This window comes from Notothenia rossii (assembly GCF_949606895.1).
Source record: "Notothenia rossii genome assembly, chromosome: 5".
NCBI lineage: Eukaryota > Metazoa > Chordata > Actinopteri > Perciformes > Nototheniidae > Notothenia > Notothenia rossii.
In genome coordinates, this window is record NC_136903.1 from 76,777,671 (window position 1) to 76,801,942 (window position 24,272).

The following is a 24,272-nucleotide window of genomic DNA, read 5'->3' on the forward strand; positions in this document are numbered from 1 at the left end:
TGTTCTCTGACATTTGGTGATATTTTTTCGGTGCTAAAACCCTTTCGGCCGAAAGCCGAAAGAGCCTTTTTAACCATTTTCGGCCGATAATTTTCGGCGGCCGAATATTCGGTGCATCCCTAGTTGTGTGAATGGAGGTGAAGGTGGGAGCACATCAATGATTGTGCCAGTGTGGATTTCATCATCTAACACTCCTAATTCTGAAACTCTGGTGTATGCTCTATTGGACACACAAAGCAGTCACACCTTTGTAGAACAGGAGGTTTGTGAGAAGCTGGAAACAGAGATGGAGCCGGTAAAACTAAAATGATCGACTATGATGGGAAAAGACTCAATTGTAAAGAGTCAGAGAGTTTGTGGACTCAAAGTCAGAGGGTTCACCTCAAATACATCCATTGATCTGCCTCCAGCCTATACAAGGGATTTCATTCCACTTGAACGTGCGCACATTCCAACCTGCAAGACAGCCATCAAATGGAAACACCTTGCAGATATAGCTCAAGAGATGCCTCCACTTATAGATTGCGGTGTTGTATTACTGATTGGCTATGATCCAGAGCACTGGCCCCAAGGAAAATCATCACTGTTGGCGATTACGAGCCATTTGGTATTAAGACCGACCTTGGATGGAGCATCGTAGGAAGTGCATCACAGCGTGTGAATTCTCAAGATGTGACTGGACTTTGTCATCGGGTATCTGTCAGGGAGGTGCCACCTGTAACGACATCAGCCGTTATTAAGGTGCAGGAGTCCAATTTCGCGGACACCAGGCCAGGGGACAAAAGCATATCTCAAGGTGATATTCGCTTTCTGCAGATCTTAAAGGAAGGAATCCAGCAAAACGAGCTGGGTCATCTAGAAATTCCTCTTGCATTCAAAGCACAAGCTCTTCTCCCAGACAACAAAAGGATGGCTTTGATTCGACCAATGCACCTTAAAAGGGAACTGGAAAGAGATCCTAAATTCAAGGCTGACTATGTGAAGTTTATGGATGGCGACGCAGAGAAAGCAGAAACACGACCAGAACCAGGACCGGATCTCGCAAATGGCCTTCTAGCTCCATTTTTCCTTGAAGGAAAAAGAGTTCTGCGAGAGATGTGTGGAATCGGATAGGATGATCCACTGCCAAGCGCGGTGAAGCTAAGGTGGGAGAGTTAGATGAATGATCTGGAAAATCTCGAGAAGTTTCAGATCCCAAGATGCTTCACACCTACAAACTTTGGTGAGCTACTGAGTGTCGACTTCATCACTTTTCTGATGCAGCAATTGGGGGAAAAGGGTGAACGCCTCAACAAGTCATCCGTTGTTGAAAGACCTATTCAGAAGTTAGTTGTTCTAATGGAGAGCAGTTAGGAAGCAAGCAGTTGCTAGAAACTTATATATTTCCTCGTTAGGCTAAGGGGCTAATAAAGTCGATGTAGCCTTAGTTAAGTAAATGAAAATTGATTGCTCAAATATGTAAATGATATTGTGAACTTGCACTGTTCTATATGTGAGTTAAGGGAAAGACAAACAAGCGAAAAGAGTTGAAAATTACCATTGATTTATTTGATGAAGATCATATTGTACTGTATATGTATTGACATCTGCATATGTGTTTGAAGGTAATTTTGGTGGGAGTGTAGCTGACGCTCAAAGGTCCCTTATTATTGTTTTGTCCTTTTTTGGAGAGTGTTTAATTTATGCTTGGACTTTGTTTTATTTTGTAAAAATGATAAGAGTTGTCTTTCCGGAAGTCATGTGACCTCTTGCCCCGGATGTTTATATTGTGTTTGGGAGAGAGTAAAAGGGCGGTAAAAGTGTCAACGATGTGATAACGTAATTCTACTGCTATTCTACTAGGCAAACACGTTTTCACGGTGTTTCATAATTGTACAAAGAAGAGAATAAACGTGATGGTGGACATCAATTCGATCTGTAAAGTTCAACCAGAGCATTATCGCCTATGACATAACTTACGCGACCCAGTATGCATTTGGGATTTGTAGTCTTTCTAGTTGCGTATTTTTTATAGTCTTATATTTCAACAGTTTTACGACAAACTGTGACTTTTTTGTACATGGAAATGATTGTTTAAGATTGACAAACATCATATGTGTCATTCGTGGCACAATTCAAACGGGATCAAAAGATACATTTTCTCTCTCCATTGACTTCAATGTATAATTTTCCGCTTCCGGGGTCCCATGGAGGCTCCCGGAAGGGGAGGGACTTCGCCTCTATAGGCTCTGTGCACAAGATGGCGTCTATCAACTTCCGGCGGCTGGGTGCGCGGCTGAGTACTTACGGTTTGAGTACAGAGTTTTGACAGCTTGACAGTTTGACAGTTTGTTATGTCACAACGAGAGCAAGAATGAGCGGATTTCGGGGTAAAGAAAAGCGATTGGTCTTCCAGCGTGTAAGAAAGTCGGCACTACATTGCTGGGTGCCCCTTTGTACAAATTCGTCCCGTTATCAGAATCAGAATACCTTTATTAGTCCCACAGAGGGGAAATTTGCAGCGTTGAAGCAGGAAAGAGCCACAGACAGCTTAGTGTTGAATATCTTAAATGCTTTAAAAAGTACTAAGTTATAATATAATAAACAATATGCTAAAAAAGTACTAAGTTATAATTTAATAAACAATATGCTAAAAAAAAGATAAAAAGTTACATAATTTTCAAAAATACAGATCAAAAACAAATCAAATGTACAAATCAAATCCTGTAGCAGTTCTTAGGATTTAGCAGCCCGGTATATATTACAGTTATTAAAGATGGCATATGTATATATTGCACATAAAGCACATATTGCACATAGTTTGACGGTATTTAACAGCAGCAAGTTACACAATGTTATAATCGGGAGATAAGTTTGCATTCATTTCGGCAAGCCTGGGCAACAACGATTAAAAGATTTCTTGCTCCCAAACCAATTGTGTATTTCATTACAAAAAGCAGTTATACCATACTATGTTTAGGTACTAATGAATTATATCCTCAAAACAAACGCACACATAAATAACAAAGGGGAAATACATAATTTAATAAATCCACAATATGATAACATTTTACAGATTCATTTAATAAACTTTTACAAAACATAAGTTGATGTTATATCGGGGGAAAAAATACATATTTAAACATTTCAATTAGTCTCTGCATATTTAAGTAATGGTAGTTTATATAACAGATGAACAGATGTACAATATCCAGAAAGTAGATGCAAAAAATATATATAATGTGTGCATTTCCAACATATCCTCTGAAAGAGTGTTAGTCGTTGAGTTGAGTAGTGAGCCATTCGTTTTTTTTTCGTGGTGCGATGTCTGCTGAGAAGTCCTTGTATGCCTCGCTGACTTTGAGGACATCTGGGTCTGGCAGCTCCCCCCGCACGGCCTTGTAACGTGTACTCCTTTGAACATGTTTATATGATAATTAGGACTTTAAGAACAATTTTACACTCAGACAACAATCACAAAGTTGTAGCAGGCTACATACAATTACTTAGGACAATATATATTACCTTACACCGTCAGCAACTGTAAACTGCTTTGGCTTAGTGGAAATGAACACCATGTCACTCACTCTGCCTGGTTTCGCACCCTATTAATTACACAAAAGAATTGTCAAATTAATTGAAAAGGTCGTTGATGCAACATACTAAATCAGCTCTTGGCACAAAGGAAATACTCATTAAACCGTGGATTGGTTGTGAACACATACTGTACTTACATTGGTTCTTGGCTTGTGCCATCGCTGCTCTGTTTCAGTGCAGCTGAGGACAGGGGGTACAGCAGCCAGGTTGAGTGTGGAGTGGTGTGCGGTCTGGAACAGCAGTGCAACATTGTGGTTGCAGAGTGCTGTTCCAGCTACACAGGAACACTTTGCCACTGCAATCTCCACAGGTGAGCAGTTCTCAAAGACAATCTACACAGTAAAACAAAATGTCAGTCATTTTACATTTAGGAAACTGCTTCAATACAACACAGACAAATGAGAAAGCTGAGAGCAGGCTGATCAGGCGTGTAGGTGTGGGAAAAGGCTAAACCATGTCAGGTTATCAGTCACATCACATACACAGAAGTTCTGCTGTTTGGAATACTGTAATTTAAGGACATTCAAACAGATAAGCTCTCTCAGCTGTCTCCATTTATTATCTTATTATATTATAACTACATAAAATAGTGTTAGTAGAACGTTGAACAGCTTAACATAGATGTAGGGCACAAAACCAGCACCTACCTAACACTGGCCAACACAAATAATTGGACCCTACATGGATGATACGAACCATTCAGTAAAGAACAGCAGCCGTCACAACCAGTTTCTGGGGTTTCCATGAAAGCAGAGACAGTTTTCAACCTCTCATTAAGAATCTTTGGTGAAAGCAAGCCAAGTTTGGGTTTAGCTAATGTATTTATCATTTTACACGACAGGGTTACAAAACGAAAATAAATCTTTAGCCCCTTCATGCTACACACACATAGCTAGCTACCAGTTGATGTGAGCTAATTTATTGTCACTATTATCACTAATCTGTTGCAAAATGTCAGCTAGCTGGGTTTTTTAAAATCCTAAATCACAGGTTATCTACTCTAGCCACATCAAAACCCCAGAACATGAACCTGACTGAGGCTTTGAACCGATGAACACTTTTTATTTTTCTCCCTACTCTGAGATCGTGAGGCTTTTCATGCTTTCTCATGGACCTGTAACAGCTAGCCCTGACGCTCACTCTCCCTGAAGGTAGATCTTTGTTTGAAACTGTGGGGAATTGGACATCATTCATGTTATCCAAAACACGTAATAGTACATCATTAAAATGCTTTACACTGTATCAAGACTGTCAAGTGTTCAAAGTTAGCCAGTAACTACAGCTTTGTTTGTCACTTACCTTCATAATTGTCGATGTAACTGGATATGTACATCTTGAACCCCTTTTCTCTTTTGCTCCTCGGGGCTGAGCCTGCCGCTTGTACCAGCCAATGTACATCTCTGATGTTAACCTTCGGTAGGTCTTGGAGACATCGAGTGTAAAATAGTGCCATCACGTTAACGTTAGCCTTCTCACTTTGCTCTACCGCTATCTGTATGCTATATGTATGCTATCTGTATGCTATATATATCTATTTATCTATCTAATCTATCTAATCTATCTATCTATCTAACCTAATCTATCTATCTATCGCTATCTACCCGCTCAACCACTCCACACCGTAGACCGGAAGTTTACAACCGCACACCCAGCCGCCGGAAGTTGATAGACGCCATCTTGTGCAACTAGCCTATTGTCTGTGGATTTGGCGGTGGTCTTCACGTTGCATTACCGCCTGTTGTGGCACATTGAAGGGGCATTGACCACAGTTTAGTCTGTTATTTGTTGTGGAATATGAGCAAAGTGGAGCTAACTGTGGCTGGTTATAGGTTGGCCGAAAATGAGTTTAGTACACTTTGTTAAAATAATAACATGTGTGACAGATGTGTTAAATAAGCATTCATTTGACTCTTGGCCTTGATGTCAAGTCGGGTCTTTTTTGTGTGATGTGAAGGAGATGTTCTGGATTCTTTGACTGGAACGCTGCCCTCATCTCTGCTGGTGTACTGTGGCGAATTTCAGTCTGGCGAGCTACCCATCGACCTAACTAAAGGAAGATAACTATTCCAGTTACCCACAACGGTGGTAGGACAAGAACTTGCGCATCTTTTCCTCTTCACAAGTTGAGAGCAAGAACTGATTTATTATTGATTGTTTGATACAACGTTGAATATGTTATAACTATATGTGTATAGAAGTAATGTGATAAGTTTTCTTTCATTTTATTTAAGAATCTGAAATAACATTTCAAATACAGAGTCCTGGTTCCCAAAATTAGAATATATAGCTTAGCTACTAAATTTAAATAAAACCATTAGTTTATATTAAATAGGAATAATTAAAACAGAAGTAATATAACACTAAATGATATCAAAATAGTTATAAAATAAATAGGTAAAAATAATTAAAACCATGATACTCTCAAATTCAAGGTAGCTGAATACATATGTATATAAAAGGTTTATCTGAAAGAAAAAGGGAATAAATATTATAGCTTTCTGTACCTTTTCCAAACAACGTTTGCTTTGTGTCTTTTCACCTTTGGTTGCACAGTATCCATTTTCTCCTGAGCAACCTAGACTTCTGATGTTCTGGTCCACACATTAACATTTCTACATTTATATTAGAGAGGTTTGATCGAAACTGATTCGTATAAATAATTCTGTGCTCAGCATTCACTTTTGGTGCTTGTGTTACAAACAGCCTGTGTGTTGTTTGCAAAACACTGCCATTGAAATACCACACTCAATTATCAAGCCCCTGCACCCAGAATGCACATGTTAAAAGCCATGTAGCCAATTAGATCACTTAGAAACCTGAGCTTGAACACTTGGTTGTGCACAACAATGGAGGCCAATTTTGGAGAGAGAGTTAGAGGAAGAGGTAAATGCAATATACTGTATTATGTCTTCAGTACCATACAGTATATGTTCATGTCATCTTCACTCTCAGTAAAGTTATTGTGTCTGATACTGTTATGAGTATTGAGAATAAACCTATTTGTGTGTTTCCACATTGCATGTGTTCATTCATAGTCCATGTTTACAGTGTGCTACAAATGAAAATGCCTAAAACTTTTTTATTAATCAACTAATGGACAGTGTTTCAATTCAGTTCATGTAAGCCTTACACACACATTCCTCTTTTGAGCGTCTAGTGATTATGGCCTGCATGTCTTTCTGTTCTAACTCAGCTGTCAGCTTCTAAGCAGTTTAGACAAACATCAAATTCATAATGTAGAGACTAGTTGGACAAAATAATGCTTAACAACTGTTCCATTACTGTGTGAACTGAACTGTATGAGATATCGTTCTCCCGCTTGCTGCTGGGTGCAGGTGAAAGTAGGGCGACAGTTCTGTTCACATCGCTGACATTTGTCACAGGTAAATCTTGCAGGTATGCAACAAACATGACGTTGTCACACAGCGACAAGCTGGACACTGGATTTGACGACACAGTACAAACCGGAAGTCAGCTAAATAAACTTATGCAAAGATCACTTGAATTCTCCATAAACGCATGTCTGCATGTGAATGCAGAAATAAACGTATCCTCGTCAGCATGGGCGCCGGAAGCAGGGGGGTCAAGGGTCGTCAGACTTCTGGGTTCCAGGATTGAACTTTAACAGCATTGCCGGTGTCACTACCCGATCCGTCCCCCTGCCCGATCTGTACTGCGCATGTGCGAGATGGTCCGCCATATTGGAGAACTGGTATCTAGATAATGAAAATGTTCAAAAAGTGCTCAAACTTCACATGTGTGCTAACAGTCCAGCCGTGAAGACATCTACGGGAAAGTTTTGAGATTTCTTCAAATGTCGTTGCCATGGCAACACAATGCTCGCCATGAAACACGGTTTTCTCATAACTTCAGTGAAACTGCTCCAAACGCCCCAAAACTTCACAGGTTTGGTAGCTATGTAACGATGCAGACATCAACTGCACCTAAGCGTATTATGGGATGTCACCAAATGCCGTTTGCGACAGATCATTCAAGCCCCCAGTGTTCATTTATCATTTCAATCTAAATTCTTCACTTTCTTCCTACACATTTCAGGATAGCAATTCAGCGTCAGCTTTTCAGCATAAAGCATTCCTACTAGCAATTTCTTCAGGAATTGCATTCTCTAGTTGTATTTGTGGTTGTAGTCTAACAAGTCTAACAAGTACTTAGTGTTATGTCACGGTTTTAGTTTTGTCTGTCTGGTAATGGGCTGACCCAGAAAGCGACGCAGGTTCTGGTCCAGACTCTTGTCATCTCACGCCTAGACTACTGCAACTCCCTCCTGGCTGGTCTACCTGCATGTGCCAACCGACCTCTGCAGCTCCTCCAGAATGCAGCGGCTCGTCTGGTCTTCAACCTTCCTAAATTCTCCCACACCACGCCGCTCCTCCGCTCCCTTCACTGGCTTCCGGTAACTGGTAGAATGCACTTCAAGACAATGGTACTTGCGTACCATGCTGCGAATGGATCGGGCCCTTCCTACATCCAGGACATGGTTAAACCGTATAACCCAGCACGTGCACTCCACTCTGCATCAGCCAAACAGCTCGTTGCACCCGCACTGCGAGGGGGACCCAAGTTCCCATCAGCAAAAACACGTGGGTTTGCTATCCTGCCTCCAAAATGGTGGAATGAGCTCCCCATTGACATCAGGAAAGCAGAAAGCTTATACATCTTCCGGCGCAGACTGAAAACTCATCTCTTTCGACTCCACTTCGAGCGATAGAACTATTAACGAAGCACTTATATACTAATAAAGGACTGGCTTATCTAAAGCCAGTTGAGTAGCACTTGAAATGTTTTAGCTCTATGAAACCTGATGTACTTACGTATATGATTCTGTTTTCTTCAAGTTTGTATTTTGTTGGTCGAACGCACTTATTGTAAGTCGCTTTGGATAAAAGCGTCAGCTAAATGCAATGTAATGTAATGTACTTATTACTGCAAGAGCAGGTGGTAAGGACCTCAGACAACTTCAATTTAAAACAGGCTATATGGACAAGTGCCATCAGTTTGAGGCTTGATTGAATAACATTAATTTAAAAATATCGTTCTTAATGTGATACCAAGTCCATCTGAGACCTGTGTACACCTTCAGACAGCATACGTTGTTAACTCACAGTTTGAAAGCAGCGTGGAGAAGTCTTCAGCTGTGGTAAACTGTGATCCGCTCAGGTAAACTGCGATCCGTATGGGCTCAGAAAAGTCTCATACTGTAATACACACAGCACACAGAAGGATTCAAGCTTGTATTTCATGATCCGCAAAAGGATTCACTCTTGTATTTCTGGATCCACACTTGTGTTTTTCAATGCACACACAAATGTGTTCCGTTTCATATACATGTAAATAAAATGCAAATACAGAAAAAAGGCTGCACCTACAAACCTCTTTCTGTGCACGGCAGGGGCGGCGCCAGGGGGTAGCTTGCCAAACAATTGGCCTAGCAACGGCTTAGCAACCCCATTGTTTTGTTATGAAAATGTATCTATATATATTTATTAGGGCTGTCAAACGATTACAATTTACAGTTGATTTCTATCAACCGGGGAGTACTTCAGGAAAGTCGACGGGGGGGGGGGGGGCTAGTGGAGTACTTCGGGACCACAGAGTGTGAATGTTGTGATCAGCTGTTTTAGGCAGTTCTCCAGTGAAAGGGGGGAGTCTCCCTCCGCAGCTGGTTGGCATAGTTTTGGCACAATTCTGTTGTACAGAACGACGTTAACAGCAGCCCTTTCTGTGCACACGGAGACCGACTCTGTCGTCCGGTGATCTAACCGCCTTCTGGAAAAGCTTCACAAGTACGTCGGTACGCAAATGCGCTTTGTGACACAAGTGACGGTACGCATTTCAGATTATGCACATAACCTGCGTACCAGTTATGTTCACCTCTGTACTACAGCAAAAGTATTCTCCGTCGGGACTTCTTGCAACAACACCACGCCGTTATCTTGATTCTGATTGACCAGAAGGCTATAGACTGTATATATATTATATATACTATATATATATATCTATATATATATAGATATATATATATCTATATATATATACTAGGATAATAACAACAAGTCTGTGGATGTTCTTGTGATCACTGATCACTTCACCAAGTTGGCTCGCCTTTCCCTGTCAGGATCCGTCCGCTAAAAGGGTGGCGAAGAAGCTGTGGGACAGCTTTTTCTGTGTTTATGTCTTCCCTCAGCGCCTCCATTCTGACCAGGGGGCCAACTTTGAAAGTGAGCTGATCGCAGAGCTCATCGGCGTCGCGAGACCCTTTTCACGGGGGCACGTGCCCCCCTGTAGATCTGAGGTGCCCCGGTATGCCTGGGTCACTGATTTTTTAATTAATTTATTAATTTATTCAGGGTTCGAAATGGCGACACGCCCGCACGCCCGGGTCTAGTAACTTTCCTATCGGACTAGTAACTCTATGCACTTGCCTGCCCGTGTGTCTGGTAACTTTATAACCCCTTTGCACGGAGCGTCTTTTACAAGCATTGTGGCCGTCAATGCGAACTCAATTTTGCTACTGTAAACCTCTCTTGCACAGCATAAGACTAGTCCTATTCAGCACACGCTGCTTTCATTTGTTTATTCGAATGTTTTTTGTCCCTTCTGATAACCCGTAGTGTTGATGCGTGTTTTGCCTTGGTAGTTCAGGATACCATGAAATAAAGCTTGCGGTCAATCTGGTAAGCAACGTAATTTTACGATGAACATAATCTTAGTTTTAGAAGTGAAGGTCACACAGGAGTAGGCTATATATTTTAATGAGTTTGCCTGGAAGCTAATCGTATAGGCTACACTGTTAAATGTTATGTGATTTGTATAAATAGCACTTTTTAATTATTTATAAAACATAATAGACTAGGCTAAATGGATGGAGATGTGAATAGCAGTGACATGCGCTGAGGTTCGTGGCTGGTGAGGCACTGACAGTTTCAGTGTCAGATTTAGAAATATATAAACCCAAGTATCTTAAATCACGAAATCTATTATTGAGGTGAAACATTTTCAAAGAAATGTGGCTTTGAACGTGAGTAGTCGATGGAGTTATCCTAACCGTCTTTTGAAACATACCTTTTAGCTCCGGCGTTGGTTTCCCATTATTTATCACTTCACGATTTGATTGATTTGATAGTATTCTGTATTTTAGTATTTAGTATCTTGTAAATGGACATCAGAAAGTTATTCGCTCGGAGCAGGGATAAAGCAGCAAGGAGAAATGAGAGAGGTAAGCTAGGTAACAAGGCAACCCAAACCACTTTTAGGTAACAACCCACAAGTTGAGTTCACCACTGGTCACTAGCCTAACAGTTACATATCTGTCCAGACAAAGAGGAGCAGCAGAGTGTCGGACGAGGTGAAGGAGAGAGGGATGTTGATGAGCACGAGCAGAGGTGATATGGCTATTAATTTAATATTAATTAGGAATAACTGCAAACAGGTTATACACAAGTAACCTTACATCTGCATATGTAAAAATTTAGATAATGAAAATGCAGACATTAGACTGTAATATGTTCATGTTGTTTCAAGACTCAGTGCAGCAGAGTGCAGATGAGGAGAGGAGGAGATTGAAGGGACACAGGAAGGGATGACACTGAGAGATGACACTGACAGGTGAGAGTGAGACTCAGCTGACAATGTAGTTAGCTACTGTAAATGTCCCTACTTATAGATGTGATGAATGTTATTTGAACTTTTAATGGTTATCTGACGTAACTATTGAGTATATGATTTTTTTGTACGTTGCACCAGACAGGAGAGTCAGAGGGCAGAAGAGATTGAGCTGGTTGAGGCAGGGGAAAGGCAGAGAGAGAAGGAAGGACAACAAGAGACAGACAGGCCGGAGAGATCACACCCCAGAGATGAGACTGAGAAAACAGTTGCCACAGTGGCAGAGAACATTAGACTGGGGGCAAGAGAAAAAAGCAGTGTCCACAATCTTGAGGGACATACAAGTGATCTTGGGGGAAAGGAGTCTGGCCCAAACCAAGTTAAGTTGTCAAAATATCCCCAGCACAACTTTGGTGCAAAGAATCGATCATTTAACGCCAACTGGTTTGAAAGCTTTACATGGCTGGAATATTCCAAGGCTAAAGATGCAGCGTTTTGTTTTCCCTGTAGAATATTTGGGAAACATTTGAAGAATGACACCTTTGTAAACACTGGCTTTCAAAATTGGAAAAAAGCTCTGGATGTCTATAGAGAGCATGAGAAATCACCAGCACATAAGGCAAGCATGCAGTCTTGGTGTAGTTATAAAGCCAGTGAGGCTCATGGCAGTGTTGTCGACCATTTGGATTCTGCCAGTGAGCATGAAATAAAAGAGAGACGGGAGTACCTCAGCCGGGTTGTGGCTGTTACCAAGTTTTTGGGAAAACAAAATATCCCATTCCGTGGCCATGATGAGGGCATGTCCAGCGACAACCAGGGGAACTTTCTGGAATGCATGAACCTCTTGAAAGAGTTCGACCCTTTCCTTCAGACATATTCAGCACCATCACACACTACATACTTGTCACCTTCATCACAAAATGAAGTAATTCAGTGCTGTGCCCAGGAGATAACAAAAGCTATCAGTAAAGACATTAAGGAGGCTGGAATGTTTTCAGTGATGGCTGACGAAGCAAGAGATGGCAGCACTGAGCAGCTAGCTGTGTGTGTCCGATATGTTGCTGGGGGGAGTGTGCAAGAACATTTACTAGCTATGGTAGATTTGAAGGGTTTTGACGCGGAGTCCATTACAACTGCCATTGAACAACAGCTAAGGTTGAATGGCATAGACCATGTGAAGGTGGTTGCACAGGCTTATGATGGCGCCTCAGTCATGAGTGGGGCTGTTGGAGGGGTCCAAGCAAAGTTCCGAGAGAACCATCCCATGGCCATTTATGTGCACTGCTATGCACATCAATTGAATTTAGTGCTCTGTTCCACATGTCTGGCCATACCAGAGGCCAGGAAGTTATTTGACCTCCTGCAGAATGTCTATACATTCTTTTCTGGTTCCCTTGTGAACCATGACAAGTTTAAGGAGACTCAGAAACAGCTTGGCTTACAAGCTTCTGAGCTTGTACAGCTGTCCAAGACCCGATGGTCTTGCCAGCTGAGGTCTATCAACGCTATGATAGAGAATTTCCCAGTAGTTCTCACGTGCCTGTCCAATATCAGCAACCCTACGGCTGTGGGTCTGCATGCCAACCTTGCAAGGTTCTCCACAGTTTATCTATTGATGATGTTCAAGACTTTTTTGTCTGTGACAGAAAGTCTACACAAATACCTACAAAGTGAAACTGTGGACCTGGCAAAAGCTGAGGAGTTCAAATGCGCTGTGTGCGCCACTCTACAAGAAATGCGCACTGATGACAAAGCAGCTGAGGTTTATGACCGCGCAAAGGCCTTGTGCGAAACACACCAAATCCCTGAGTCATGTGCTGTACCAAGACAAAGGCAGAAGCAGAGACGCATGGAGGAGTATGTAGTCGAGTCTAGTTGTGGGGCAGCGAGTGACCTAGGGAATGCCGAGAAGTTGAGAACCGCAGTGTATCTACCTTGCCTTGACAGGATGGTTGCTGAGATGGAGCAGCGTTTTTCATCTCTCAACAGCACAGTTCTAAAAGGTGTTCAGGCCTGTAATCCAGGATCTAGCAACTTTCTCTGTGAGGAGGACCTCAGAGGTCTGGCAGATCATTATAATGTGGATCTAAAGCAAGAGGAAGTGCTGGTGGCTAAAAACTATCTGGCCAGAAAGCAGGAAAGCCTTCCAATCACTGACATGCAATGTCTTTTCAGTTTGCTGGATCATGTCATGTTCCCAACATTGACACAGGTCATTCAGATATCTCTGACCATTCCAGTGTCCAGCTGCACTTGTGAACGTACATTCAGCGTGCTGAGACGCCTCCACACGTGGTTAAGAAGCACAATGGGGCAAGACAGACTCCACCATCTTGCCATCATGTCTGTTGAGAGAGGAGCACTCTCCAAGTTAAGCCACTGTCAATTGATTGATAGCTTTGCAAAACTGAAACCGAGACGTTACAGTTTACTTTTAAAAAAATGAACATAGACCTCTCCCATCTCTCTGACCATGTACACACCTCATAGGATAGTCACCATCACACCATCATAGGATGGGGGGTTCTCTTTCAGTTTTCAGTTTTCAAGTCCATGTTTGCTGACAGATATTTCATGAAGATTCATTGTGCCTCTTTTGCCTTCATCAGTTAGTGATTTAGAGATACTGTATACAGTTAAGTTCACAAGTAGGCCAATTCAATTCAGTTTGGTTCAGGTAGGCTAGATATTTAATGATGCAGAAAATAACAATCTGATTGTACTATTTATTTATGACACTTTATTATAATAAATAAGTGCAAAAAAATGTTTGCTCGCGTGCTTGCATTAATTATCTGTGCCCATGCTTTTTTCAAAGAAATAACTGCAAAACATTTTTTTTTTCTGTGCCCCTGTTGTGCCCCTGTATAGTATTGGGTCAGCTGACGCCCAGAGCTACTCGAGTTGTCAGGCGTCAACAAGTCTCGTACTTCACCTTACCACCCCATGGGTAATGGCAGTACTGAAAGGTTTAATCGCACCCTGGGCAACATGCTGAGATCTCTACCCCTCCGTTCCAAACAGAAATGGCCACAAATGGTCCAGACCATGACTTTTGTGTACAACTGTACCATTCATGAGACCACTGGGTTTGTGCCTTTCTATTTGATGTTCGGGAGGGTCCCCAGACTGCCGGTTGACCTTCTTTTCAAGAATGTATTGCATGATGGCACAGTGTGTGACTACGACGATTATGTCAAATCCCTTTTGGATGACCTTCACTGCGCCATGGTACTGGCTCCACCAGGAGAGACGCTCAAAGTCTCCAACAATCACTGCACTTTATTTGGCAACACCAAAAACAGGAGAGGATGGACGAGGTGAAAGGATCACGGTTGGAGTCCCTCCGCAGCAGGCTTGGAGAGAGTCATGACGGCCCTGTGACTCCGGGCAGCTGGGCTTAAATAGCACCTCCGGCCAGGTGTCCCCGATCACACTGATTGGCCTCTTCAGCTCCACCCAATCGCAGGACCTGCAACATTGTTTACAGTTTTTCTCAATCGCTAAACCCACTTTTTAGAATCTAAATTCATTTCTTCAAAACAAGAGCATAGCCATCTAAACAGAAACACACTTGCCATAACTCTGAATATCTTTTGCAAAATGCACTTACATGACCAAAACTGAAAATACTGGTCACAAAAAAGAATAAGTCGATCGAAACAGAACAAATTGTCCTCTAATGAGACAAATGTGTTTTCATAACTGAAACTCCGGTCACCATAATAACCCATTCTACCATAACAATATACATTTCTTGCAAAGTGCTCTAAGGCACTCAAAACTAAAAATACCCCTTCCAAAACCAGATACCTTCTCCAAAAACAAACATTTGTCAGCTCATGAGAAGACTATTTGAACAGTCATTACTAAGTGGCACACTAAATACTGACTACAATCATCAATACACAAACCTCAAGCTATCGATATTGGAAACTGAACGGAAAACTGACAAGTTGGGAGAAACAAACTTACATATAGGAAAAACAGAGTCTTACTGTAACTATGCCATTGTTTTTATTGTCTCATTTTCAGAAGAGCACCGTAACAGAAACAAAAGACGAATAGCAATACACTGGAAAAAAATAACATGGGTAAATGATGTAAATCAGCAGTAAAGCAGAGAATGAGATCTATATAACTTTACTGATCTGCTCTTTGGCGTCTGTCTGGCCACATAGCCTCATCTACGTCACAGCGTATGTCTTCCCTTGCAAGGCAGCGTGGGAAATATCTCCTTGCGTGTCGACACCACCCTTGACAGGATTCCGCAGAGATGTCCCGACAGCCAGCATTCATTGCGTCCAAAAGGGGCATTCTGTCATGAGGATGATGGTCATAAACCTTCCATCTCCAGGCAGAGAAGAACTCCTCAATGGGGTTTAGAAATGGGGAGTATGGAGGGAGGAACTCCATGGCCATGTGTGGATGAGCCTCAAACCATGCCCTCACGTCACGAGAGTGGTGGAATGCCACATTGTCCCATATGACCACGTGAACCGACCTCACTTGATCCCTCTCTTCTGGTGGCACAAGTCCGTCATACAGGACATCCAGGAAGGCAAGGACACGTTGCGTGTTATATGCTCCCATTAAAGGGATGTGAGCAAGGACGCCTTGTGTCGAGATAGCCGCACACAATGTTATGTTTCCTCCCCTTTGGCCTGGAACAAAGACTGTCGCTCTTTGCCCAATAAGGTTCCTCCCACGTCTCCTCACTTTGGAGAGGTTGAAGCCTGCTTCATCCACATATACAAAAACATGTGGTAATGCATTGCCTTCCAGCTCCATCATTCGCTAAAGAAAATGAAACAAACAGAGGACCGTTTTACATTACTGTAAGCAGTCAGACATACTAAAAATATAGGCAAGCCATCAGTGTGATTGAGGTCCTTACCTGTACATACCGGTGCCTTAAATCCTTCACACGGTCAGAGTTGCGTTCAAAAGGAACCTTATAGATCTGTTTCATTCTGAGGTGTTGCCTCTTTAACACCCGGTCAATGGTTGCAACACTTATAGACTGAATGTTACTGAAGACATCCTGGTCTGCAATTATTCTGGCCTGAATCTCCCTTAAGCGGATTTCATTGTTGGCCACAACCATATCAACAATGGCAGACTCTTGTTCTGGAGTAAAGGCCTTTCGTCTGCCACCAGAGCGGGGTGCTCTTTCAGTTCTATCAATAAATATTTGAGAATGTTATGTACTGTAATATAAAAACAGTGATCGAAACCTACATCAAAATAGAAATGCATGAAGTGCTGTAAAAAAGGGTTACAGTAGCTTACCTATTTTCGTGCCTGAAGATCCTAATAATGGATGCCACTGTTGATCTCGGTATATTGGGCTGAACCCTTTGGCCAGCCTCACTGAGGGACATGCCATGGTTTATGACGTGGTCCACAATAGTTGCACGGGTGTTGTCCGAAACTACTGTTCGCATTGGTCCCCTTTCAACTCTTCCACCACGCATACGTACAGCCCTCCCTCTTCCTCTCTGAACATGAGGGTTCCCTCTTCCTCTCTGAACATCAGCTCTCCCTCTTCCTCTCTGAACATCAGCTCTCCCTCTTCCTCTCTGAACATCAGCCCTCCCTCTTCCTCGCTGAACAACAGGGTTCCTTCTTCCTCTCAGAGCTCCTCTACCTACTCGATCAGCCATTTTGTTTACACAAACATCTTACTGAAGTGAGGGAGGTCTTTTATAGGATTCTCACTAATTACAATTACTATAGGAAATTCATTGATGTCAGCTGTGAGCAATTCATTTACATGGAAGTGAAGTACTCAATTCACCCCAATACAAAAAAAAACATTTCTCAATGTGCAAAAAGGAAAAGACCACAATTACTGACTGTAAAAATGTTGTATCAGCTATAGCTAATCCTCCCCATATGAACATCTCAAAGACCTATGCAAGTCATATCAACACTATTATAGCTTTACCGGCACCATTTAAAAAAATATTTTAAGTACAGTCATGCAAATTCTATCATGTAAATGTTTTCAATGTAACATCATTACTGTAAGGTATACAGTACATTCCATGGAGTTACCTTTTTCAATGGGGTGATTGACTGATAACAAGTGTTAATATTTTGCACATCAAGTGTCAATTAGTGTAGCTATGGTCTAAGTTTATGAGGAAGTGTTATCCACTGTGAGAAGATTATTTGTTGTTTTGTAGACATGAGTTACACAACAGATTTTTGATCTTTGTGTAGAGAATTGTAACTTCAGTTAGAGAATTGTGTGATCTGTTTTGCAAAACACTGCTTAGCATCTGCATTTTGTGTGATATCAATGAGAAATGGTATACTGTTGTAGAGAAATGGTTTTCTGTTTCGATGGCTGTGCTGTTGGTTTGATGAAAGGAATTTTGATTCTAAATAGTGGGTTTAGCGATTGAGAAAAACTGTAAATAATGGGCAAGGTACAAGGATCAATTTTAGAGATGGAACAGAGTCTGCGATCGACCTAACTCTTGTAACAAGTGAATTAGCTTCTGGTAGCAGTTGGGAAGTATTGACAAATAACAGTATTGGGAGTGATCATCTTCCAATTATAATCAAGTTTGATATAAATCATGTGGTTGAGCTAGACGGTATCATGAGATGGACTTTTTCTAAAGCAAATTGGGAGATGTTTGCTAAATTGTGCGATAATGAATTGGATCAGATTGATATGGCAGAAAGTATTGATGAAATAAATGAGCAATTTACTTCAAATATAATTAAAAGCGCTAATCAAACTATTGGGAATAAAACTGGGAAACTTGGTAAATGTGTTAAGATGGTACCGTGGTGGAACAAAGACTGTAATGATGCAATCCGAAACAAAATCAGGCTGTTTGGAAAGCTAAGAAAGACACATTCATTACATAATTTATTAGAATATAAAAAGGCACAGGCTCAGGTAAGGAACATTGTTAAAAGAGCAAAAAGTGAGTGTTGGAGAGGATTCTGTTCAAGTATTGGGAGAACTACACCATTAGATAAAGTATGGGGAATGATTAAGAAGATGAGGGGAATAAGACATCAGAGTAACCTGCCAGTATTAGAGATTGGAGGGGAAGTTGCCACTGGTGCTTTGGAGAAGGCAGAAATTCTAGCTGAAAATTTTGTCAAAGTTCATTCTTCGGAAAATTTGACAGAAGAAGGTAAGATCAGGAGGCAGGAAGTGTTAGATGAGCATCCTAATGTATATGAAGAAAGACATTCGTCGCAGAGTGTTGTAAATATACCTTTCTCTATTCAAGAGTTGAGAAGAGCATTAAGTAAGTGTAAAATGACTGCTCCTGGGAAAGATAATGTATGTTATATAATGTTGACCAAATTAAGTGATTTTGCCTTAGGAAAGCTGCTGGAGATGTACAATAAGATCTGGGAGAAAGGGAAGCTGCCAATAATATGGAAAGAGTCAGTCATTATTTCTATTAGGAAACCTGGGAAAGATCCAACCAGTCCAGGCAGTTATAGACCTATAGCTCTGACATCACACTTGTGTAAAGTTATGGAAAGAATGATAACAGAAAGGCTAACATAACACATTGAGAAAAATGAACTAATGACTCCGTATCAGAGTGGGTTTAGAAGAGGGCGGAGTACTTTAGATCCACTGCTGTGCCTGGAGTCTGAAGTCAGGAAAGCCCAAGCGAACAAGGAGTGTGTTGTAGCTGTATTCTTTGATGTGGAAAAAGCTTACGATATGATGTGGAAGGAAGGATTATTAATCAAACTGGACATTATGGGTCTGGGAGGTAATGTATATAATTGGATTATGGATTTTTTGTTTGGCCGTGCCATCAGAGTCCGAGTTGGCAAGTCATATTCTCGCAGGCATGAAGTTGAGAATGGAACCCCGCAGGGGAGTGTCATCAGTCCTCTTTTATTTTCTATCATGATCAATGATATATATACACAAGTAGGATCTGATATTGGTAAGTCACTTTTTGCAGATGATGGAGCTATTTGGAAAAGGGGCAGAAATGTAAAATATATTGTAGCTAAGATTCAGGAAGCCATTAGGGAAATTGAAAGCTGGTCTCTGACATGGGGGTTTAGATTGTCGGTGGAAAAAACTGAAACTTTATTTTTTACGAGGAAAAGGATAGGTGAGGAGGTTAGGTTAAAACTTTATGGACAAGATCTAAAGAAAGTGAAGACATTTAAATTTCTGGGAATATGGTTGGACGAGAGAGTCACATGGAGTACTCACATTGATAAAGTCGTAGATAAATGTAAAAGGGTTTTAAATGTTATGAGGTGCTTGGCAGGCACTAAGTGGGGGGCTGATAAAGCTGCTTTGAGGAACGTATACACGGCCTTAATTAGATCAGCCATAGAATACGGACTAATAGTGTATGGGTCAGCTGCATACTCTTCTCTTCAAAAATTAGATAGAGTCCAGGCACAAGCACTAAGGATATGCTGTGGGGCAGTCAGATCTACACCAGTGTCGGCACTTCAGGTAGAGGTCGGAGAAGTACCTATTTCTTTGAGGAGAAAGCAGTTAATTGTTAATTACTGGGCAAATCTACAGGGTCATAAAGATACTCACCCTACTAAAAAAACAGTACAAACAAGTTGGGAAAGTAACAAAATAAAAAAAGAAAGTTTTTGTTTTTGTGTTTCGGAAATATGTAAGGAATTCAAAGTTAAGGAATGGAATATTAGTCCGACGGTGTTGTTATCAGCTGTTCCACCATGGTTGCTACCTCAACCTATAGTAGATTTATCACTATTGAAACGGGTACATTCAATGAAAAACAAATTCAATGTACAGGCTTATGTGAACACTGTTCTACATGAACAATATGGGCACTTTATAAAACTGATGGATCCAAAAATCCAGAAAATGGTTTAACGAGTTGTGCATTTTATGTTCCTGAGTTAAAAGTCAAAGTGGGAAAGCGTACAAGTGATCACATTGCAGTATATACAGTAGAGATGATGGCTATCTCTCTAGCACTTCAGTGGGTAGAGGAAATACAGTCAATGCGAGTGGTCATTTGCTCTGACTCCAGTGCAGCTCTGGAGAGTATAAACAACTTCTCTTCAGAATGTCGTCAGGATATTTTACATGAAATTTTACAAAGCATGTTTAGGTTAGTTCATCTGGGAATTGTTGTTCAATTTGTGTGGGTTCCAGCGCATGTGGGCATTAGAGGGAATGAAGTAGTGGATCAACTGGCAAAATGTGGTTTGAAAGCAAACCAGATTGATATTAGTGTACCCATCAGTAGAGCAGAAGTTAAATCTTTTACTAAAGTGGTTATCAAGCAACAATGGCAAAAACTATGGGACAGTAACACCAAAGGAAGACATTTATATCAGATACAAAGGGAAGTAGGAACAGGAAGCACGTGGGGTAGTAGTAGAAGAGAGCAGAGCATCAACAGCAGGATAAAATTGGGACACTCTGGACTAAACTCATCACTGCATCTGATTGGAAAACATCCAAATGGCAATTGTGATGGTTGCCAACAACCAGAGACAATACATCATGTATTTTTTAGCTGCCCGGACTATAACAGACAAAGATTCATTCTGAAAACTGCACTGGAACAACTCAACATCAAGGACATGGATTTCAAGGCAATATTTGAAAGTAAATCAAGAAATGAAGCAAACAAGCTGATCTTCAAATTCCTCAAAAGCACTGGTCTGAGGACAAGGATTTAGTATGAACATTTAGTAACTAAACAGTAGGTGGCGATATATGCTCCAAGTGGAAGCGATTCGCCATTAAAGAAAAGAAGAAGAAGAAGAAGAAGAAGGACCTGCAACATTCACACACTCACAGGCCCCAGGCTCTGGGGCAGTCACAAGTGTTGCTGGCAAACAAAGGAGCCAGGGGGAAACCTAAGCTTTCTGACAAGTGGATGCCCATCATTTACACCGTGGTGGCCTCAAAACCTGCCTTGCATATATACCGAATCAAGGATCGAGAAGGGAATGAACGTGTTGTCAATCGGAACCTGCTGCTCCAGGTTGACTTCCTGCCCCTGGAAGAGGCCTCAAATGGCAGTCCTGCTCCTTTGTCCATGCCTACTGTTAGCTTGGCCGATGTTCCCCCTGCAACTGATTTGCACAAGATTGCAATCTCTGAGTTGGATACTACAGCTGCTGCTGCTGCCGGATCGTCTCTTGCTGGTTCCCTTTCGAGTGCTGTTGGCTGGGCAGATAGCCGCACTGCCTCATGGGTCCACGAACAGTCCTCCATTGATGGCTCAGTTAGTTCAGAGTGTGTCCACTGTCTCCCTCTCTGGCAATTTCCCCTGCCATCGATGTTCCTGCCCCAATCCCTGTTCCCCTGTCAGAGTCACTGTCTGCCCATCCTGGTCCACAGCAGTGTCCGACTGCCAATGGGGGGCTTGCCTCACAGTTTGGCAGAATCTTTTGGCCAGTGTGTCGTCTGATCGAGTCCATGACACAACTTGAGTCTGTTCTAGGGGTTGATTCAGGCCCTGGTGCTGTTATCCAGGTGTGAAAAATTGGGGTGGCATATAGGATTGACGTTTTGTTTTATTGTTATTATATGTATAATGTTTTTTTATTGTGACAAAGGAATGTTTTTGGTTAACTATGCTGCTGTATGTCACACTTTCTTTTGTGTATCCACATGGTTTGGCCGTATGTGTGATGTATAAGGCATCTCACTTTGTCTAGAGCAGTGATTCTTAACCATAGGGCCGCGGCCCACACTTGGGCCGCCAGCGCCCCCCAGAGGGCCACAAAAAACTTTCAGTTTTGCACCTGTGGGCCGCAAGGGCCGCGAGACTGCGTGCAGCTTTCGACCACGTGGTGGCGTTTTTTTTTTTGTCAATGTATCTTTATTACCACTCAGTTGTTAACAAGCGCCAATACACATAGATGAAGCGGCAAAAATGGAGAAGTTTTTAAAAAGAAAAAATGAAGACGAATGTCCTGCCAACCCCCCCACCCAAAAGACAAAGTTTTTACGGAAATACAATCTCGACTTCATTAAATACGGTTTCGTAAATGGAGGAACAGAGGCAGTGCCAAAAGCCCAGTGTGTGGAGTGTGGGCTAATGCTGTCCAACGAAGCCCTCAAGCCCTCAAAACTACAGCGGCATCTAGAGACCAAGCACCCGAATCTCGTGGGAAAGCCGGTGGAATATTTTAAGAGGAAGGAAAGTGGGCTGCAGATGCAGAAAAGGTCTGTCGTGTCACTGACAAGCAACTCTAAATGTGCATTGAAAGCGAGCTACCTCGTAGCCAGACGTGTGGCACAGAGTAAGAAAGCATTCACCATAGCGGAGGAGTTGGTTCTGCCTGCCGCTGTTGATATGTGCCGTGAGATGGTCGGAGAGGCCGCTGCAAAAAAGCTGCTGACCATCCCACTGTCAAACGACACTGTGAGTCACCGTATCGCGGACATGGCATCAGACATACAGCATCAACTTATAGAAAGAATAAAAAGCAGCCCTTTTTTTTCTTTGCAATTAGACGAGTCCACGGATGTCACGAATGCTGCACTGCTGCTTGTTTTTGTTCGCTATCGCTGGGACAGTAGTTTGCACGAAGACATACTGTTTTGTGGAGAGCTACCAACACGAACTACGGCTCAGGAATGTTTCCGCTGCATGGATAACTACTTCACTGAGAACGGCCTGGACTGGCAGAACTGTGTCGGGGTGTGCAGTGACGGTGCAGCATCAATGACTGGCAGGCATCATGGTGTCATTAGACAGATCCTTGATCGTGCACCAGAAGCTAAATGGACACACTGTTTTCTCCACCGTGAAAGCCTTGCAGCAAAAAAGATGTCACCAGACCTCCACCAGGTGATGGATGTAAGTGTGAAAACCATAAACTTTATTAAAAACAATGCTGTGAACCTCTCCAGATGTTTTGCTAAGCTTTGTGAGGACATATAAGCAGATCATGTCCAACTGCTATATCACAGTGAAGTGAGATGGCTTTCCAGAGGACTGGTCCTCAATCGTTTGTTTGAACTGAGGAATGAGGTCTTCTCTTTTCTCAGTGAGAAAAAATCTAATCTTGTAGATTACTATGCTGACACAATGTTCACAGCAAAACTTGCCTACCTCTGTGACATTTTTTCACTACTGAACCAACTGAACACCTCACTTCAAGGAAGAAACAGCAACATATTTTGTGTTGCAGACAAAGTTGAAGCTTTCAAGAGGAAACTTGCTTTGTGGACCAAGAGGGCCCAGGAAAATAGGATGGACATGTTTCCACTTTTGTCTGACATTTTGGAAAACTCCCCTCAGGTGAAGATCAGCGACTCAGTCTCCCAGCACCTCTCACAACTGGCAGAGAAATTTGGTGACTACTTTCCTGAGGATCCCAGAGAGGGAAACATGTGGATTTTGGACCCATTTTCAGTGGATCCCACTGCAAATGATGTTGCTTTGCCCTCACACCTGGAATCCCAGCTTCTGGACGTTTCCACTGACAGCACTTTAAAGCTGCAGTGGGGCAAACTGGACCTGGGCTCATTCTGGGTTGCTGTCTCAAAGGAGTACCCATGTCTTGCACTGAGGGCTGTGAAACTCCTTCTCCCATTCACAACTACGTACCTGTGTGAATCAGGATTCTCCATTGTGGCCACAACTAAGACCAAAGCCCGAAACAGACTCAGAGCAACACTGGAGTCTACTCTGAGAGTGAGCCTTTCTCCCATTCCACCCAGACTGGATCTGATTATGTCTCAGAAGCAGGCCCAAGTGTCTCATTAAGAGGTCAAGATAAAAAGGGAGTTGTATTATTGTTGTTATTGTTGTTCATTGTTGTTATTATTTGTGTCATTGTTCATTTGTCACAGATATAAAGATTATTCTGGTTCTGCCATGCAAAAATGGAGACTGCTGAAGCAATTTTCAAATAGCTTTGCAGATTATAAGGCTATAGTTTCATTTGCACTTTATTTCAATTTCATTTAGTTTATTTATTTAATTTAAAAATAGATTTATATTATTTGAATGCATTTATTTTATCACCCCCTTTTATTGATTGATTGATTATTTATATATATATATATATATATTTTATTAATTTAAAGTAAAATCCTAATATTG

General features: G+C 41.8%; 3 protein-coding genes across 4 annotated transcripts in view; all 3 read right to left on the bottom strand.

Annotated features, from left to right (window-relative positions):
* LOC307039002 (N-acetyllactosaminide alpha-1,3-galactosyltransferase-like) overlaps window positions 1-24,272 on the bottom strand; it is a 65,284-nt gene that overhangs the window by 32,667 nt on the left and 8,345 nt on the right. The window lies entirely within an intron of this gene.
* LOC307041108 (uncharacterized protein) lies at window positions 2,996-5,191 on the bottom strand. Its single transcript, XM_079684441.1, has 4 exons — window positions 4,876-5,191; window positions 3,714-3,908; window positions 3,505-3,584; window positions 2,996-3,393 (listed from the first exon to the last, which is right to left on the bottom strand). The coding sequence occupies exons 1-4, from the start codon at window positions 4,972-4,974 to the stop codon at window positions 3,255-3,257; spliced, it is 513 nt and encodes a 170-aa protein (XP_079540567.1). The 5' UTR covers window positions 4,975-5,191; the 3' UTR covers window positions 2,996-3,254.
* LOC307039000 (uncharacterized protein) lies at window positions 14,689-20,027 on the bottom strand. Its single transcript, XM_079680711.1, has 3 exons — window positions 16,492-20,027; window positions 16,097-16,379; window positions 14,689-15,996 (listed from the first exon to the last, which is right to left on the bottom strand). The coding sequence occupies exons 1-3, from the start codon at window positions 16,863-16,865 to the stop codon at window positions 15,343-15,345; spliced, it is 1,311 nt and encodes a 436-aa protein (XP_079536837.1). The 5' UTR covers window positions 16,866-20,027; the 3' UTR covers window positions 14,689-15,342.